Source organism: Lutjanus erythropterus, chromosome 13 (genome assembly GCF_056507025.1).
Source record: "Lutjanus erythropterus isolate fLutEry1 chromosome 13, fLutEry1.hap2, whole genome shotgun sequence".
Taxonomy (NCBI): domain Eukaryota; kingdom Metazoa; phylum Chordata; class Actinopteri; order Lutjaniformes; family Lutjanidae; genus Lutjanus; species Lutjanus erythropterus.
Window position 1 is genome coordinate 37907329 of NC_139329.1, and position 16435 is coordinate 37923763.

General features: G+C 37.7%; 1 protein-coding gene across 2 annotated transcripts; it reads right to left on the reverse strand.

Annotated features, from left to right (window-relative positions):
- Nucleotides 1-447: 447 nt before the first annotated feature.
- On the reverse strand, nucleotides 448-11146 carry LOC146317090 (troponin I, fast skeletal muscle-like). 2 transcript variants are annotated; one of them, XM_084733707.1, is made up of 8 exons: nucleotides 10992-11146; nucleotides 10168-10291; nucleotides 3631-3662; nucleotides 2848-2884; nucleotides 2608-2736; nucleotides 2439-2528; nucleotides 1894-2070; nucleotides 448-727 (listed from the first exon to the last, which is right to left on the reverse strand). In XM_084733707.1, the coding sequence occupies exons 3-8, from the start codon at nucleotides 3636-3638 to the stop codon at nucleotides 632-634; spliced, it is 537 nt and encodes a 178-aa protein (XP_084589833.1). In that variant the 5' UTR covers nucleotides 3639-3662; nucleotides 10168-10291; nucleotides 10992-11146; the 3' UTR covers nucleotides 448-631. The 2 variants fall into 2 exon arrangements, with proteins under 2 accessions (XP_084589833.1, XP_084589832.1); XM_084733706.1 differs by lacking the exons at nucleotides 10168-10291; nucleotides 10992-11146 and adding an exon at nucleotides 7880-7969.
- Nucleotides 11147-16435: the final 5289 nt, after the last annotated feature.

A 16435-nucleotide genomic window follows, 5' to 3' on the forward strand; every position in this document is an offset into this window, starting at 1 on the left:
GAAGATTTACACGTCATAAAACAGCAACAACCACAAGAAACAAGACTCAGTCTGTAGCTCAGTGCTGAATTATCTTCACGGCAATTTAACATTCCTACAAGCTAAAGAGAAGATGCATCCATTCATTTCCTTCCTCTTGATTTATCTATTATCTATCTATTCTCATCTTTAACACCTAGTTTAATTATGCAGAGAGCTGCAACAATTAATTAATTACTAAATTAATTGACAAAAAGTCTGATAATCATTTTGAGTAATTTTTAAATAAAAATATCCAATTTCTCTGAATATTGTTGTGTTTTGGACAAAACAGGAGGACATTTTCTCTCATAATCTTTTAAGACGTCTGGTATTTCAGTTGTTGTTTTGATATAGTTTTTTTTTTTTTTTTTTTTTTTTTTTACAGCGAATCTGTCTAAATTCAAGAAGGCAAGACAAAACAGCTCCTTCAGCAGGTGTTGTTTGTTTATTCCGTCAAAGTTTCTGCAGCTTGCAGGATAATTAAATAAAAATAACTTGCGCTAACTAAATGGTTTTCTGGTTGAACCAGTCATTGAAAAACAAAAATTAAAAATGCTGCAGGTTTGTTAAGAGCAGATGCAGATGTTTTTTTGGCAGATAAGAAACAGATTTAAGCCTCGGCCTCAAACATCTTCTTCCTCCCGTCCATGCCGGCTTTGTCTTCAATGTTTTTACGCCAGTCACCAACGTCACGCAGTTCTTTATCCTGAAACACCAAGATGAGCAAAAGTCAGAGCTCTGCTGAGGTGCACATGTATATTATATAAAAAAGATTACAGAGGACTTTGTTTGCAGCATATCTGATTCAGAATAAATTAGGGTTCAAGGTATTAAACAGGTTTATATTATGTCTACCACTCTACACTATGTAGAGCCTTCTCTAGAGAGGTTTTTGAGATGAAGAGAAAAAATATGATTTTTCCTGCTAAAAAAGAAGGTCAAGGTAAATGAATCCAGCCTGTATGGCGGTACAAGGGTCTTAGGTTTTTAAAACTTTAGTTTTCTAATCAGTCACATCATTTTAGGTTGATGACAACTGGTTCAACTAAGTTTCCACCCACAACTGTGCAGTTATACGAAAGGTGGGACCAAGTCAGTTTAGCAAGTAAGTCTCAAGTCCCAAAGTTTAAGGTCCTAAACAAGTCATAATGTAATAGTGAGCTTCCAGCCTCGCTGATTTCTGAAGTTACTGTTAAGTTAATGTTACCTAACTATTAGCTTGCTAATTATGTATATTAGTTTACTGTTCTTTGTGTAACTTCAAATGTCAAACAAAGTTAAAAGTTGTTGCGCTGCTGTCTGTAATTTTCAACCCGCATGTTTTACATAGTGCAATAAATTTTTTGTTGATCAGACCATAATTTTTGTATGTGAACAAAATTATCTTTGGTATCACTTTTTCCCAACTGAAGCTCAGTAACATAAGAGTAGTTCTTCATGGGTTCTCTCCAGCAAACTGTCAGTTTGATTCAAACATAGTGGATCTGGGGATTGTGGGATGCATCCAAGTGTTTTCTGATTTTGTCAAGTCAGGTCTAAAGTTATGAAATCTGTAACTCAAGTCCGAGTTAAGCCCAAGTCATGTGACTTGAGTCCACACCTCTGCATTATACCATTTTAGAAAAGGACACAATGAGGTAACATCATTAAAAAACGTCAGTGAATAAATGTAGAAAAGTTTCCTCACTGCTGAAAGCAGATCCGATGTTTTCAGCTCTTCTGTGGATGTTTAGCATTTTAGGCTACACTTCATCCACAGGCCTACATGTCTGCTAACTAATAACATTTACCAGCTGCTTCTATCAAGAAAGTTGTGTCGGTCTGAACAGGATTATAAAACATCAGCATTAATAATGTTTGACGGTTCCTCACCTCCTCTTTCACCTCCTTCTTGACCTGCTTCAGGTTGGCCCTCAGGTCCAGGTTGACGGTATGTTTGGAGCCCAGCAGAGCCTTCAGCATGGCGTCGGCGGACATACGCACTTTCTTCAGGACGGGCTTCTTGAATTTACCCATCAGGTCCTGAACTTTGATCTTCAGGTCGTCAATCTGGAAAATGGAGAGAAAGCAGAGGCCACAATGAAAAATTATGTCTGAATTTACAACAAGCAGCTTCAGCATGCTACAAAAAGTTTGATGGGAAGTCAACAGGAAAGTGATATTTATAACCTGTCAAAAATATTAACAATGAATATTAAATATTGCTGTTAATCTTGTTCATAGATCAGTTCATAGTTAAGATTTCATCTACATTTTATCAATTTTAATATATAGTGTATATTTTTTTGATTTATAATTATTATCTGGAAAGTTATGTGAGTTTGAATCACGTTTAAGAGCACAGCATGAGTTTATAGTGACAGACCCCCTTAAGGTTCTGCAGGGGTTAAGTCGTTAAATAGTTTTGTAAAATCTACCTCCTTGTTGGTTTTAGTGACTTTCATCTCCAGGTCGTATCGCTCCTCATCGATCTTGTCGATCTTGTGATGAATCTCTCTGCACAGCTCCTGAACACAAATAATTCATCACAATACCAACTAAATCTAAAATAAAACTTCTGAAGTGACTGTGCAGTGGAGGACATACCTGCAGCTCCTGCATGCTCCTGGGCATGGACACAGGAGGACAGGCCTCAGACATGTACCTCGACCTCTCCCGCTCTTGCTCCCTCTCCTCCTCCTCCAGTAAACCTTTGGCGATGGACAGCATCAAGCTCTGCCACACAACAGCCACATAACATCACATATTCATGCACAATGAACATTTGTATTTATTTAAGTCTTTACAGCAAAAGTAAACTGTAAAACTTTGGAAGGAATCTTTTACCTTCAGATGATGCTTGCGACTCGAAGACATCTTTTTCCTGAAGGGTTTGAGAAAACATCAATTTGTTATGACAGATCTCTGATTATATATAAAAGTGAATTTTCCAAAACATTTAGGAAGGTTTTAGGACTCGATAACAGACCAAACTGCAATACTTTATATTTCTGCAGTGCAAATGTTGGCACAAATCTTACACAGATATAATTTACAGTTCTTCCGACTAGAAAATAGTCTGTTTAATGATGATGAAATTAAACAGATGAAGTAACTTGAAGATTACTCAAATTAATACTACGCTAATTAATGTGCACACTATAAAACCCTCAGAAGTAAAAAGATGAGACTTTATCAGTACACTTGAACAAACATGCAAACATGCAGCCAGTGATATTTTAATTTGCTCTGGCTGACATCTCAGTGCATTAGCTCGATTAAGAGCGAACTGAAACGAGCGAAAACTAAAGCTGTCTGTCAAACTGTTTACCTCAATTTGTCAAACTGTCGTAAACTTTCAGGCAGTGAATTACATCAGGACAGGAACAAGACTGACTGTGTTCTTCATTATTTCTAAACCTCAGTCAGTATTTTGATGTCAGGAATATGATTTACATTACTGACGTTTTAGATGTGCTTCCAGTGAGATATTATTTACCAACAGAAGAAGTCTTAGATTTTGTTTTTTCAACCGATGAATAATGGGAGGAAACATGAGGCATGTTTCATTTATATTTTTGTTGAGTATATACATGAACATGTAGATGAATGAGACACAGAATTACTCACTCTGACATCTTGGCGTTTGTTTGGCTTCACACCTGCAGAAAAACATAATTTTCCATTGTGAAATAATGAAGTGCAGGGCACACTGTTATCAGATTTTCAGTTTCAGTGGCTATTAATCATAAAAATATCTCAGAAAGATAAAAAGTCATTAACTGTGTGATGTACAGTGAACAAACAGAGGGGAATAAGAGGTGTTGATGGGGTCAGACTGAAGAGGAACAAGACTGGAATGCCTCTGCCTGGTTTTTCCGAAATAATAACTCCACTTAGAGGAAACGTGACACCCGCTAAGAGCATCATCGCTTTGCCTTGAGGAAAAGCGTCTAGTCTAAATTAGGACAAGGATCGGGGGTCCAGTTGTCCCCTCTGGGCATCCCTCTCATGAAAGGTCTTCTGGAAGATTATCAGGAAACACTTGATACGTTCTCTGTTGGTTCAAACATCTCTGACATGACTCTGACAACATTCACGTCCGCTGAAAATAGAGACCATGCAAAACAATCCAGATCAACAATAACTGCATCCAAACGAAAAACAGAGCTTGTACTGCCGTCCAGTGTTTCCCAAAATGTCTAAAAGACGTCACACCACTGATTTCTTCACTCAATAGTTAGTGAAAAATCAGGGCTGTTCTGCTCTTTTATTCCCAAACTCAATCCAACTGCTTTGACACCGAATATCTAACAATTACAAATCTATCTGGCTTTATATAACCAATACTGATTCATCAAAATAAATAAATACATAAATAAATAAATCGGGAATCGGCACTGATCCAGATTCTGCAGATCGACTTGGGACATTCCTAGTATGAACCACAACAGTTAAAAAAGACTTTTCACTCAAAGGATTGTGTCTCAAAATGATTTCAAAAAGTACTCCCTGAATTTTGTTATTGGGTTCCAAATCCCAAAATTCCCTGGTTGACATTGATGTTTTGAAAGTCAACTAAATCCATGATGATATTTCAAAACATAAACAATGAAATTAGCAGGATCTGGGAGTTCAGTCCCTCCAAGAAGTCACGCAGATTCAACCAACTCGTGCGGCCTTGCAAATTTATCCTAACTCTGCAAACTGTCCACAAATCTGACAACATTCATGTATGTCTCAGTGAACCCTGTGAATGTTTTGTTATTCACTATTTTTTTTGCATTTTTATTTTGCAACAGGTACTAAAAAGAACAGGTTTGTTATCAATGTTCTGTGCACTTCATCTAAACATAAAGCCTTAGTTAGTTTTTGTTCATTAGAATAGTGTGTGTTTTGTTCTCCCTGGAACAAGCCGCCTTTGACTGTAATGAATTATATATTAAAAAAATCAAACCTTCATTCATCAAAGTTTTTTTTTTTTTACCAAAGCTACTGTGAAATCAGGCATTTTAGGTGACAACAATCCCAGAAACAGCCCACAAAATCCTGGAAGAACTGGACATAACAAAATCAGAGCTTGTATCTTATCTTTCTAAACAGAAAAACTGTTGAAGGTTTACAACAACAACAAATCCAGATCCAGTTTTAGGGCCTGTGTCCTGTCCACTGCCTCGGCAGCAGCACGCGCCCGCCCAGAGAAAAAGGTGCTGTTTCTTTTTTCAAAGCACTCCGTGACCACTCCGACCGCTTCCAGCTGAAAATCAACTTTTCAGAAAGGCCCTGGTATCATCACCTTCACTTTTCCTGATGTGCACTGGTGAAGTTGAGTTAACCAATCAGAAACAAAAGTATAATAAAAAACCAAAAGGGGCAATGCTGGATTGTGCAACAACGGCAGCAACAGCAATGATCAAGATATTGTTGTCATAGAAACAAAACACACAGCCTTTTCTTTTTTTTTTAAACTGCACAGACGCTTCATCGCAGCGCTGAGCACCACCCTGCCTGACAAAACACTTTGTGGACACAGGCCTTTACAAAAAGACATTTTCAAGTTCCCTTGGACATTTTAATATTTTTAAATATACAGTTTTAACAGCCAGTTGTATTTTACACAACCACTTTAAGGTAATTATAAAAGTGGGATTTAAAACAGGTCATTATTATTTTTAGTGTTGCTCATGTAACATTGAATAGACAAAAAATTTACATTTACATCTTTGAAACAAAAATGTAATTAATTTAAAGCAGAGTATCATAAGAATAAAGGAATGATAAAACGAGAAATGTCAGTTATTAATATTGTGTGACATAAGCTGTATGTAATGTTTGAAATTTCAACTCAGTCATAATCTTCTCATAATTCTTGAGCAACAAACATAACTTTTTGATTATAGCACACTGCAAATTGACCAATTAATTAATTTATTGAAATACGTTCAAACTTTGCCTTTTTATTAAATATGTTACAGTATACAGTATTTTATTGTCCATGTAGGGAATTTTTCTTGCTGCACACATTTATCTGCCTCCATGGGAATTTAAAAGAAACAACATATAAACAAAGAGGCACCACAGACACAGCAGCCAAAAAGCAGTTAGGTGGAATCAACACTGTTTAAAGATAACCCAAAACTGTAATATATATTTCTGCATTTAGTGGAGAGTTTTAGTAATCTAAATGTTGCTTAGCAGGTCTTCCACCCTGACAGAAAGAAACACTGGAGATAAAACTGAATCCTGGGAATATTATGACCTGAAATGGCTCCAAGACTCACAATCTCAGCTACTGTTGCTGTCAATCCTTAGTCGGTATGCAATACATTTAACAGTTTCACAGGTTTTGAATTGGCATCACAAATTCTGGACTTGTTTAGAAAAAAAATCAAGATTCCTAAAGCTAGGTTGCACCAATAAGGATTAATTTTAAAACCTGAGGGTTTAACTTTAAATTATGTTGCAAGAAACTTTTCTTTGTTTCTTTAGTTGATCTATTTAAATATCCTATTACACTTTTTCCTCACTGTGCTGTTGTCTGCTTTTTAAATCCTCTATTATTTTGCCATATTGTTCCATTAATTCAACCAAAACAAGTTCTTTCCCATAGGACAAGAAATTAGAGCTTCTCTGCCGAGTTATCATGAATAGGCTAATTAGGATAACTAAGGAATGCAGAGCAGCCAAAAGGTAACAGTTTACCCCTTGGTTACCTGGTTTTGCTGAACTCTGATTTGAACTAATCTCATAATCCAATCTTTGATTAAATTAATCTTTGTTGGTCTTAAAGTCTTGTTCCTCCTTTAAATACAAACTGGATCTGAGATGTTTTACTGCACTAAAACGTTAAGAGGGAAAAAATATTCATTCATATCTTGTACCTCATATGTAGATCCTTACTGAATTTTCACTGTGGGAATCTCTTGGCACCTCACAAGTTGATCTGATTCCGATTCAGAGGGCTACGTTGTGATTACAGAACAATTATCAATGCATCTTGATGCATCAAAACTTTAAGATGTTAATCCAGGAGGTGCTGGGCAGATCGCATCCATCTATGGTTACTCAAGTTCAGCCACCCTCACCTAAACTCAAGAAAGTGCCGAGTTTAGAACAGAAACATGACGCACATGGTCACGTCTGTTACATTTCACCGTCCAACTGACTCAGCCATAAGGAACGTGCAGCCTGTTACAGGCGGTCATAGAGTCGAGAATTAGGTTTTACATTTCCAGTTAATAAGTTTTCTGCATTGATTAATAATCTTTCAAGAGAGAATTGTGATGCATTTAAGAATCAATTATTTCCTCTACCAAATTTACATTATAAGCCATGTATTTGTAAAGTAACTGTATTCGAACATGGTGCAAATTATTTCATCATTTTTTCTTTCATATTTTCTTGGATTCTTGACTTTAGAGCTGCAGACTATTGTGAGCACAACTGAATCAAACATGAAGCCAAAGACGGTTTTCTTAATCAAAGCTGTCAGAGATCAGACTGAGCGCTGACACCTTAAATCTACTCAGTCTGTGATGACAGCAATAAACACTGGGACTATCACTCTCCAACCCTGGAGTCAATTAACACCAACACACGTCATCACACTGCAATTCACACCTGCAGCACCGACTGCTTCACCCTCAAAATGAACCATATAAACATCCAAAAACTCCTCAATCATCATCATCACCTTCATACATCTCTAACGAGCTGGTTCGTTTTACCAACTTGTCAACGTCCGAAACAACATATCTGTTTTGAAAAGAACTCAATGAAAATAAACCAAAACCTGCAGAATGACAGGGTGTAAAAGCTTGCATAAAAATCTAACTTGTGCAAAATCATCAGCAGCAGAGAGAAGAAAAAGATTTCTTACCTTTAAGTCAAAGACGGAAAGAGGACGGAGCGACAGATTTGGGAAGCAGCTCAGTTTTGGCATTATACGTTGGTATATATTGCATTCCCTAAAGGCAAACTAAATCCCCATCTTTCTCTTTATGGAAGCAGATTTTCTCACAGACCAATGAGCTCACCAGCTCAAGAAACATTATATCTGACCCCCCCCTTCAACCCTAAATCTCCTCCTATCTGACCATTATAAATAACCCCTTCCCTCTAGATTGTTTCACTGATTGCATTACCCCCCTCCCAATCCCGAAAAAGGAAGGTTTTCATGAGTCTGGAGGTAAAACCCAGGAGGAGCACAGTGAAAAAAGAAGCAAAATCAACCACATATGACTCAAGAAACAGATTATTATCATATATGAATATACCTAGGCGCACTCTATAAAATACGGGTGGGCTCTGGGGCATCTAATGAAAGAAACTAGGGAGCAGCAGTGATGAAAGCTGAGGGGATGGCAGGTGGGAGGGCAGAAAAAGTCAGAGTGGAGTTTCAAGACGGTCATTTAAGACAAGCTAAATGGATGCTATTAAGAACCTGTTTAGAGGAGACAGTCAGTTAGAGAAGGAAAGTGAGAGGAGAGGAGAAGCAGGGGGAAACTTAACTGAAATAAAATCGCAGGACTTTCTGTGCAGACAGAAAAACAAGAAAGGGCAGATGGAGTAAAAAGAGGAGAAGAATGACAATAAGTTCAGAATAGCCAGCCCCTCCAGGAAGCTGTGATGTTGCAATTCAACCAATCTCCATGCATTTTGCACAACCTCGCAATTTTGTCTAATCACTGCAACCTTTCTGCAACGTCATTAACAACAAGCTCAGCTGCTGCTGTGACAACAGATGGAAAAAAAAGCAAGAGCCGCAAGAGACCAGAGGTGTGTTTGTGAAAAGGGAAAAGTAAGGTTAGCTGATTAAAGCAGTTTGTGAATAAACACTGAAATAAGGTGAAGTAAAATAAAAACGGTTCAATAAGAAATACCTGTATAGAAATAGGGTAATTCTAAAATAATTATTTTACTATAATACTTAATGAATGCATCAATTAATAAGGAACATGTATTATTTATATATTAAATACATTTAATTAAATTAAAAGAGGAGAAAAACAACAATAGAGAGATGAATGTGATTCTTTGTTTGCCAGAAATCTTATGGTTACAGCTGGTCTCTCACTGGTGGGCTCCCTCATAACTGTCATTTTTTGTGATGTGAGGTTTGTGAGCATCTACACGGGTTAAAAACAAATTTAGCATGATGTGGAGTATAGTGCTCACATAAATGTTGAGAAACAATAAATGTTGACTAATGCTTAAAAATAAAGTTTTTAGTGAGACTCAGAGCTGTTTTCTAAAATACACATATCAAGCTGCAGTTTCATACTGATGTCACAAGGTGGCAACAGGGAGCTGTTCATTTATATATTTTCCTAAAATCAAAGAAAGGATGCACTCACCAGAGACTCATGGGATCAAGCTGCTCCAAAAGAGTGTGAAACAATCCATTGATCTCTCTTTTGCATAGCCAGTCCTTCATCCACAGATGATTAGTCTTTTTGGGTCGAGTCCAGCATATAAATAAGCATTAATTCACTGATAACTCTCTTCCTATTCTTCAAGACAGCCATATAAAACAAAGTAGCCACCCAGAGCCAGAATTAGAACTATACAAACTGATTTTACCCAGCAAGAAAACAATACAAAATAAGAAACAAAGATGCAAATGCAGTTGCAATGGCCCTCTCTACTTGATATAATCTAGTGAGAAAACAACACAAGTCTAGAAATAAAAATGTTGCATGAAACTTTGATTACTTTTTACTTTATTTAACTCTCAAGCTGCACTGAAATGTTGTTTCATGCAGTTTGCAACCGGCAACTAGTTGCATGAAGTTTCATTGCGTAAAACCTGCCTAAAGTTGCTTAATTTTAAGTTGCCCCGCCCTCACCACAAAGTAACCCCACCTATACAAGTATATAGGTTGTCTGTGTAAGCAGCTTATTAGAACACATAGTTGGGTTTATTGTTAGGCAGTCATCTCTAGTGGTGTGGGGGCAGAGGGGGAACGAACGGTGAAAAAAGGTGAAAGGTGATGTAGTATATAGAGAAACAGAAATTTGCATATGACTGGCTTTCACCCAGGAGACCTCGTGTTAAACCCAAAGTCAATGTGGACTTATTTTTTTAGCTTGCTTCTTTAAGTTACATAACTTATTAACTTGGTGTAATTAAATGGAGTTTGATGAGATCTCAGTGCTTATCTGTACCTTTCCATTGATGAGACGCTCCTCTGTACACCCACTATGTCCTCAACCGGTCCATGTGTCCATTGGCAGTTTGCCGAAACACGATCCTTCTCACACAAATCATCAGGTGCCAAAAAAATCCAACCTGTATAAACAGGATAACATTTGGTTATATTCTTTTACATTTAAATTAGAAATGTTAATGATTAATCACTATTCAATTAATTGCCATTAAGGATTAAAATGTGTTCTAGCACAACTGTGAACACTTGAATTTTTTACTATTATGCTAAATTGGAAAATTTCTGATATACTTCAATAATGATTCTTTTGTTTATGAATCGATTTGTATTGTATTGTATTGTATTACTCTTTATATATCAATTTGTGTGGGTGGATTTTGAGCATTTATTTGCCTAAAGAAACCAATCTGGCAACACCAACTACTGGTTAAGAAAAATGCTTACCAGCTCTGGAACTTCTGTCACTTCAAATCCAAATTAATGACTTTACAGAACATTCAAAGTGACCATACCTTCAATTCTTTTAGCTGCTGCACATGCAAAGCTACAGTATTAGACTAGCTGTTAGCATTTCACAAGGCAGCACGACCAGCTTTTTTCTTGATTCCTTCTAATTAAACCTTAGTTTACCAAACAAAATGGTATTTGAATTGGTTTTAAGTCTTTTCAAGAAACTGTCACCTTGTAATATACGAAATTTAGCTAAGTTAAATGCATAATTCTTACTAGGAGAATGTTTGACTCTCTTTAACAGAGTACAGGGACTCAGCAATGTTAGCTAACGAGCTAACACGCCATCACAAATAAACAGCAAACACTCACGGGAGAAGACTGGGTAGAAAATCATTAAATCTTCGGCAAAGAATCGACAAATTTCTCCTTTTAACACTTTTGGGTCATATTTCATTCAGATGAGCCGTTAAACTAACTCTTGATCGCGTCTTTATGCTCTTTATTCGTTCGTTACTTCCTGCGTTAGCTTGTCACAGCTCTGCCGTCTCGTTTTACTGTTTTTCTCTCTGCAGCGCCGCCGCCGCCCTCTGCTGGACCAAAATGGCTACTACAGGCGGCAAAAAAGACCGGAAATGAGTTCCCCCTGATTGTAGGCTGTTGTTGTAGCTTAACTACAAATGGAAGTCCTTTTACAATGAAAAAAACAAACAAACAAAAAACATCACCATGGTAAATCTTGATTAAAAAGGTTAACTTTATCTAATAATTTCTGCTTTTATTCTTATAATTTGAATTTTTTTAATCTTATGATTTAGACTTTCTAATCTCATAATATTGCATAATAACTTTATAACTTTATCTCATAATTTAAACTGTTCTCTCTCATAATCTCAACTTTTTTTGAATCTCATAATTATGCAGAATTGCGACGATTTCATAATTATGACTTTTTATCTCTTAATTTCAACTCTTTAGGTCATAATTATGACATTTCATTTATTACTTTTTTAAAGATTTAGTTTTAGTAATACAGAAAATATCCAAATACAGTTAATGTTATTAATGTTAAGCAGTAAATCTACTTCTCCATCACTAATGTATCCCTGACAGCTGTAAAGGCAGAAAAGCATTTGCTGTGGTTAGTTGTGGAGTCAAACAGACGGGAGGGGGGGGGCGTTCCATTATGGCGGCTGGTGACAGACAAACCACAGCATGTGAAGCCATGAACACACAAATGATATTAGGGAAAGAACGAGACCTTTAAGACCTTTAAACCACAAACACGATGATTGCAGTTCATCATGGGAGTCAAAATAGTTTTATTCACATTTCACACATAGCACATAGTGTACACATTAGCCAGCACTTTTAAACTCGTAGATAATGTGTCGAGCTAAAGTTTAAATCTGAGACTGATGTTGTGTTGACGGTGTTTCTAGTCTAGTTAGATTGTAAGTCATTACAGGTGCTTGCTACTTGGTTTTTATGACTTTTGGGAGCACCTGATTGGCCTTATACATTTGCTATTTTATGTTAGAATTATACTACAGGGTTTTTTCAGCCTCTGAAATATATATATACATATAGCACCCAGTATTCAGGGCCAGAGGAGTTTCATAATTTTTGGTCCTGCTGCACAGAATGTAACTTTCCTATCTTAAACCAAAAATTGTTGATGATTTTCCCAGTTATTCTGGTATTACAGAAGCAAATCCTCACTAACTTTAGGAATCCTATCTTTATCTTACTTCATCCCTTCATCCACACTACTTTTCTCATCTCACCAAGCTCAGCAATTTTGGTTGTTTTTTTAAAACATAGCCTACTGAAACATACAAAAATATAGGAAAACAAGACAAGTCAGAGGTGCTGGTAATATTCCTGTCCTACAAGTCCCTAAGTGTGTTTAGAACAACAAATGAACTTTCTTCTGTTGATTCTTGTTTTGTTGTTTTTTATTTATTTATTTATTTTTTATTTTGCCATTGAAATAGGCCCTCACTTCTCAAAATAACTTCATGACTTAAATGCTTTGTCTAGACCGACATTACATAAATCAATTTTGTCCTGTATTGTTAAATGTTAGAGAATCAAATTTAATAAAAAAGACTGTTCTGTGGGGTGGAATTGCCAGCTCCAACCAGCCCTCCTCCTTTATCCGGGCTTGGGACCGGCAAAGTGACCCAAAAGAGACACTTTGGCAGAGTTACTGGGTTATTTATTTATTTATTTATTCTTAACATTTTAACCTATTTTTTACACTGGACAATGTCTCTCTTTTTCTCACTAAAATCACACATAGATTTTTTTTTTATCCATTTTAATATAATTTTACAAGTTTTTACAAATGAGAATCTTTGTGTTTTCAATACCTTAAGATGAACCGTATATATATCTACAGATGGTGTGGATCCTCTTCCATGAAGGCTGCCAAGTTGCATCGTCATGTTTCTGTTGTAGCCCAGAACAGTGGCTCTAGAAAGGACTGCTCACGTGTTGCATGAGTTTCACAGCTATCTTAGGTTCTCCTAGGGGAGAGTGAGACAAGGTGTTTGCAATCTGTAAGCTCACCACAAGATGGCACTAAATCCTACACAACAGACATTTATAAAGCAGCCCTGGAATATCCTGTCTCCGAGACTGAATCTATGTTTAAAGACAGAAGAAAATCCATTTTTAAATAATCCAAACACTGATATTCAGGATCCTCGAATGTCAGTGTTTTGGATCAAAAATATTCCGTATTATGTACAACATGAGTATGTTATGGTCAGCATTTTGTCCTTATTTTTGACACAATTCTATCCATCATATATGTCCACATATCGTAGATGTGAAGTCGGGAGTGGCTTGCCCATTTTTCATTTTTTCGCCCGACAAATTTCTCTTTGCAGACTTTGCTGTACGGGCTGTCCAGAGGTAGAGGTCATGCAGTTATCTAATAATCCTCTTCTTTCTGCTCCTGTGCACAATATTTGGCAGCAAGGCATCAAAAAGGTAACTCTAGGTTGCTCTGGGACTCCAGCTGGAGCCATTACTTATTCACAACAATGGCTTTGTGAACAGTAGAAGGGCTGGGTGCATGTGCTGTCACAAGTCTCCCTCCTCTACCACATTCTCTGTCTTTCTCTGTGCTTCTGAACTCCCCTTCAGTGTTCTCTAAAGCTCTATTTTAGTATCTAAGCACAGTGAAGAGGAGGACTTACTATCATAAAATACATGCAGTTCAGTCTTTTAGCCAGCAGGGGGTAAGAAAGACCACCACTGATTCTTGCAGGAGGTAAAGCTTGGGGGAAAATTTTCCCTTTCTTGATGGATGTGGGCTAATACTATCCAGAAAAGACAGTATATTTTGTTGAAATGTTCCATAATGACTCTTCTTATATTTATGACCTTTATCTACCATGGGCAAAGAAAACTGACATGTATAGTTTGTATATTGATATTATATATTCTGACTCCAGTGGCGAAAGAAGCTGTCAGATCTTAGTAAAAGTACCAATACACCAATCTAAAAAACTCAATTAAGTCTATTAATTAAGGGGGCTGGAGCCTTTTCAGCTGACATTGGGCGAGAGGCGGGGCACACCCTGGACAAGTCGCCAGTTCATCGCAGGGCTGACACATATTATCTCTCATTCACACCTATGGACAATTTTAGAGTCACCAATTAACCCATTATGCTGCATGTCTTTGGACTGTGGGAGGAAGCCGGAGCACCCGGAGAGAACCCACATAGACACAAGGAGCACATGCAAGCTCCGAGCCTTCTACAGCCACTCAGAATGGAATTCTGAAACTGCAGAGGGCCGATAGCCTGCTAACTGTGCTACCTGGTGCCCCATACCTTTTTATTTAATGCGTTGTTGGGGGGTTGGATCATGTTATGGTGATGTTTATTTGGGACATTAGGTGAGTCAGTTGGATGTGGACTCATTGTCCCTATCCCTTTTTCTCTTTCTTAATCCGAGGAAGTGGCGAGTTCTTTTCCAGAAAGATGGATTTTTCTTCTTTGCAGCCTGCTTCTGACTGACTTCAGCCTCTTCCACGAGTCCTGGTTCTTGTGAAATTGAGTTTTCTGGGTCCTGTGACACAGCAGAGGACTCGCCCTTCTCATGCTGGCAAACCTGGTTGTTCAGCTCTTCAATGAGCTGGTCAGATTCTGTTTGTAAGGTCTGACTGTCTTTTTCCTTAGCCTGGAGCTGGCATATCTGTAGCTTAAGGTCTCTGATTAAATGATCTGATTCTGTTTGTAAGATCTGAGTGGCTTTTTCCTTAGCCTTAAACTGGCATAACTCTTGCTTCAAGTCTTGATTCAGCTGGTCCGATTCTTTGCGGAAGGTCTGATTGTCTTCTTTCCTAGCCTGGATTTGGCATAACTGTTGCTTCAGGTCCTTCAGCTCTTTCTGATTTTCTTGGTCCTTGTGCATCAAATACTCCTCCTTGTTCTTTTGGTGAGACAACTGTACCTGCATTTGTTCCAGATGTTGTTGAAGATGGACCTTTTGATCACACAGCTCTAGACTTCTGACTAATTCTTTCTGCAACTCAGCTTTCTGCTCCTGACTACAGGCCCTTTCTTTATCGAGCTGCCTGGTCAGATGCTCAATCTGGTCCCACACTTCACACTTGTAGTTGCAGAGCTCAGCATTCCTCTCCTCTGCTTTTTGAAGCTGAGTTTTCATCTCATCCACCTGTTTGGTAAGGGTGTCATTGTCAGTCAAGAGCTCCTCAAAGTCTTTCTCATGTTTCTGATTTTTCTTGCTCTCTCTCTCCAGGTTGGTGGAGAGCTCAGCATTCCTCTCCTCTGCTTTTTGGAGCTGTTTGTTCATCTCCTCCATCTCACTGATAAGGGTGTAATGTTCCATCAAGAGCTCCTTAGATTTGTTCTCAAGTTCCTGATTTTTCTTGCTCTCTCTCTCCAGGTTGGTGGAGAGCTCAGCATTCCTCTCCTCCGCTTTTTGAAGCTGAGTTTTCATCTCATCCACCTGTTTGGTAAGGGTGTCATTGTCAGTCAAGACCTTCTCAAAGTCTTTCTCATGTTTCTGATTTTTCTTGCTCTCTCTCTCCAGGTTGGTGGAGAGCTCAGCATTCCTCTCCTCTGCTTTTTGGAGCTGTGTGTTCATCTCTTCTATTTTTTTAAGAAGGCCCTCATTGTTATGGAAGAGCATCTTAAGCTCTACCTGATTTTGGTGCTCCATCATCTCCAAATGCTCCTCCATGCTCTGCTCTTTAATCCTCGATTGTTCCAGTTGTTGTTTAAGATCAGCATTTTGTTTGTGCAGCCCCTTACATCTAAGTGTTTCTTCCACATAGTCTTCTTGCAGTGTCTTTGTCCAGGCCCTTTCTTTGTGGAGCTCTTTGGTGAGATACTCAATGTGGTCCCACATTTCAACAAAATTACCCTGTTCTTCTGTGAGCTGAGCTTCCAGCTCGTTCACCTGATTGGAAAGATCCTTCTTGGAAGCCATATCTTTTTGTCCAGAGCCCTGAATAGCAGTCTCAAAGATTTAGTTTCAAAGACTTAGTGTATTGTTGTCTGAAGTTGTTGTTTATCTCACAATGACGTATCTCCTGTTCAAAGGTGCAATGTTCCTGTTGTTGATTCCTTCATTCAAATGTTATTTTGTGTACAGGCTGTGAAAACTAATTTTATCTGTACTGCACTTACTGGCTGCCTTTACCCTTGTGATGTCTTGATGACATCACAGAATAGAATGCCTTTGATGACATTTTAAAAAAAATGCCTTTGATGACATGTTTTTTTTTTTTTTTTTAATTCTATTCAATTCAAAAAGCTTTATTAGTATGAA